The following is a 3,394-nucleotide window of genomic DNA, read 5'->3' on the forward strand; positions in this document are numbered from 1 at the left end:
GTAATTATTAAGCTGGCTAGAAGTGGAAGAGGCTGTAGAAGATTCAACTGTTTTATTTTACCAGTGAGTAAATGAAGGTTGAGTGAGTAGCCCAAGGGCCTCTCTTAGCTAGTATTTCCCTCATGGCCAGTCCACTGCTCTTTCCTCTTTACTATAGTGCTCTTCATTATCCAGCTCTCCATTACATTTCCAAATCCTCATGTAAGTGGCTGGGATGAGAAAGGTTTAATTCAAAGGCATGGAGATAGTGCTTCCAAATTTTCTTTATTTAGAAAGTGCTATTGGTGCAGCAATGCAAATACTGTGGCTCCCTTTGAATTTCATCTTCAACATCTATTTGAAGATCTAAATTATGAGACATTTAGAAATATCAAAGTTTAGACATCCAATTTTACTGGGTGAATATCCTGCAGTAAACATGAAGAGGTAAAATAGACCATGGGAAGTAATGACTCAAATTATCTGAAAAAAATATATTTTCATGTTTTTCAAAGAACTTTCTTATTCACTATCATATCACATGGTAGCGGGCTTTCAGGGAGATGAGGAAATCATTTCATCTTGTGAGTTAAGAACAGGTCAATGTCCATCCTATTCCCAGCTGATATTGATACACAAACATATTTATGTGTTCGAGCCCAATATGACAACTCTAACAAGCATAGACATCTAGCAAGTGATAAGCCAGTTGGAAAAGTAGTAATGTCATGACCAGTTGGGTGTTCTGGTATATTTTGGACATTTTCATGATGATTTCCTAAGACTTTGCAGTTACTTTTATTATAGCCTGTATCACTTTGGGGGCATAATTTGTAGAACTGGTTGTCTCCACCCCTTTAAAAATTCATAAATCTTATTCATTTTGTAATACCAGATCATGGTACAGATTTGGCATATGTGCAAAGCCAACTAGAAGAAGAGCAAGAAGAAAGGAAGTAATTTTAAATGCATTCTGTGTGCCAGGCTTTGTGTTAGAAAGGCTTATCTATCATTTAATTTCATCTTTAGAGGACTGCAAAGTAGGTTCAGTGGGTATTATATTAACTGAGTATTTTACAGGTACCAAAGAATGGCAGTTACATCCCTAAGGCCAAATCCCATCCAAACTGCTAATCAGTGAGTGACACTTATCTGTACAATTGAAAAAAGTATACCTGCATATTATGCTTGGTGTAAATACTAACTTTGAACTCTTATAAATGGTTGCTTTACATATATAATCTGACTTTTTTTTCCCTCTAATTCTTCCTTTTTCATTCAATCCTTCCTTTTACTTCCATTAATTACTCTTGCACATCACTACCTAATTGAGATTTGGCTTTGCATTTTTATTGTTACCTGTCTGCTTACAGTTTACTATTTTTACCACTATGTTTATAACGTCTGCCTTTATCCATGATGTTCCCTTTGTTTGGTATAATAATAATAGTAGTTTTGGCAGTAATAATTACTTTCAGTATAATTGACATTCTAAGCATTTTGCATGAACTGGACCCAGAGTCAGCAGAAACATTCTAGTGCCCTCTATACCACTTCCAAAAGAATTACCTCACTTATTCTTTACCTTTCTAGCATTTGATCCAACTTCTTCCACACAGACTCTTGGCCTGGAGAGGAAGCTGATACATGTGAGCAAAAGACCCCAGCCACACTCTCCTTCAGATCATAGTGTTTAGATAGCATTATGTTGTGTTTTATCATCTTATCATAGATTCCTCACATGGTGAATCTCTGGTGACTTTGATGGAGAACTTTTCAGAGGTGGCTGAATTCATTTTTGTGGGGTTAACAGATGCTGAAGAGCTTCAGGTCCCTTTATTTCTAATCTTCACTCTCATTTACTTCATCACTCTGGTTGGGAACCTTGGGATGATTGTGTTGATTCTTTTAGACTCTTATCTCTGCATTCCCATGTACTTTTTCCTCCCTAATCTCTCCCTGGTGGATTGTGTTTATACCTCAGCTATCACTCACAAGGTGATGGTAGGGTTTCTCATGGGAGACAAGATCATCTCCTACAATGCATGTGCTGCCCAGATGTTCTTCTTTGCAGCCTTTGCCTCTACTGAAAGTTTCCTTTTGGCCTCCATGGCCTTTGACCACAATGGAGCAGTGTGTAAACCCCTGCATTACACCACTATTGTGACAAGTATGGTGTGTGCAATACTGGTCACTGGTTCCTACATTTGTGGACTCTTGCAATCATCCCTCCATGTTGCCTTCACTTTCCAGCTATCCTTCTGCCATTCCAATGTGATCAATCACTTTTTCTGTAATATTTCCCCTCTGCTGATTGTCTCTTGTTCTGATATCTACCCAAACGAGATTGTGCGTTTCACTTTGGCAGCATTCAACGTCTTTTTCACTCACTCTGGTAACTTGAACTCTTGCCTGTTCATTTTTATTGCTATCCTGAGGATGCACTCAGCTGAGGGATGGAAGGCCTTCTCTACTTGTGCTGCCTACCTCACAATTGTTTCCATCTTCTATGGGACAATAACCTTCATGTACTTACAATCTAGCCCAAGTCATTCCATGGACACAGGCAAAATAGTATCTGTGTTTTACACCATGGTAATCCCCATGCTGAAACCTCTGGTCTATAGCTTGAGAAACAAGGAGGTCAGGAGTGCATTCATGAAAGTTGTTGAAAAAGTAAAGTATTCATTGGACTTTAACTATTAGTTAGAAATAGCATATAACAATGCAAAACTTCTTCTGGACCTCTAATGTCTAAGAATAATTCTGAAGTTTAATTCCTTCTTTAAATTCTCTGAGGAATTTCCTTCCCATATGAGGTCTGTTCTAGTCATGCTGTGGGAAAATGACTGTGTGGGAGGAAATTTTGTCTGTCTTTTTTCCAGGAACAAGATGTTACTTATACCGTAAAACAGGATTATAATCCTGTATCATGTAAGATCCCACCCTGCACCCTGTTCTAAAGTGCTCTACAGGTGAACCTAATAAGTATATGATTCCAGAGTTACCTTTGCAATTCAAAAAATACAAAAGATGCTACGATTATTGTATGTAGCATGGGACAGTGGTTCTCAGATGTTAGTGATCCTAAGAGTAACCCTGGGAAATTGTTGAAATGCAGAGTCCCAGCATAGAATCCCTGATAATGTGACTTAGTATATCTGTGGTAGAACCCAGAAGTCTGTAAAATTATCCCTCATTATCCACAGCTACCGGGATCCTGAGCTTAGACAGCAAGAGTTCCAATGGTGAGTTTGGATGAGGCATAGCATACAATCTAAATCTCTTTTGTTCATGAATTTCAAAGAGCAAAAACAGAGTTCAGAGGGCAAGAGATTGATCTGAAAATATATCCACATCTATTACCTGAGTTTTAATAGAAAGAGCTCAGAGAAGATAATGTTGTTAAGGAGGA

The 3,394-nt window shown here is 38.0% G+C and overlaps 1 protein-coding gene across 1 annotated transcript; it reads left to right on the forward strand.

Annotated features, from left to right (window-relative positions):
• The first annotated feature begins 1,740 nt into the window (after positions 1-1,740).
• On the forward strand, positions 1,741-2,685 carry LOC101435402 (olfactory receptor 5B12-like). Its single transcript, XM_004471090.2, has one exon. It carries the CDS (start codon positions 1,744-1,746, stop codon positions 2,683-2,685), a length of 942 nt encoding a protein of 313 aa, XP_004471147.1. The 5' UTR covers positions 1,741-1,743.
• Positions 2,686-3,394: the final 709 nt, after the last annotated feature.

The sequence above is a fragment of the Dasypus novemcinctus genome, chromosome 10 (assembly GCF_030445035.2).
Source record: "Dasypus novemcinctus isolate mDasNov1 chromosome 10, mDasNov1.1.hap2, whole genome shotgun sequence".
Classification (NCBI taxonomy): domain Eukaryota; kingdom Metazoa; phylum Chordata; class Mammalia; order Cingulata; family Dasypodidae; genus Dasypus; species Dasypus novemcinctus.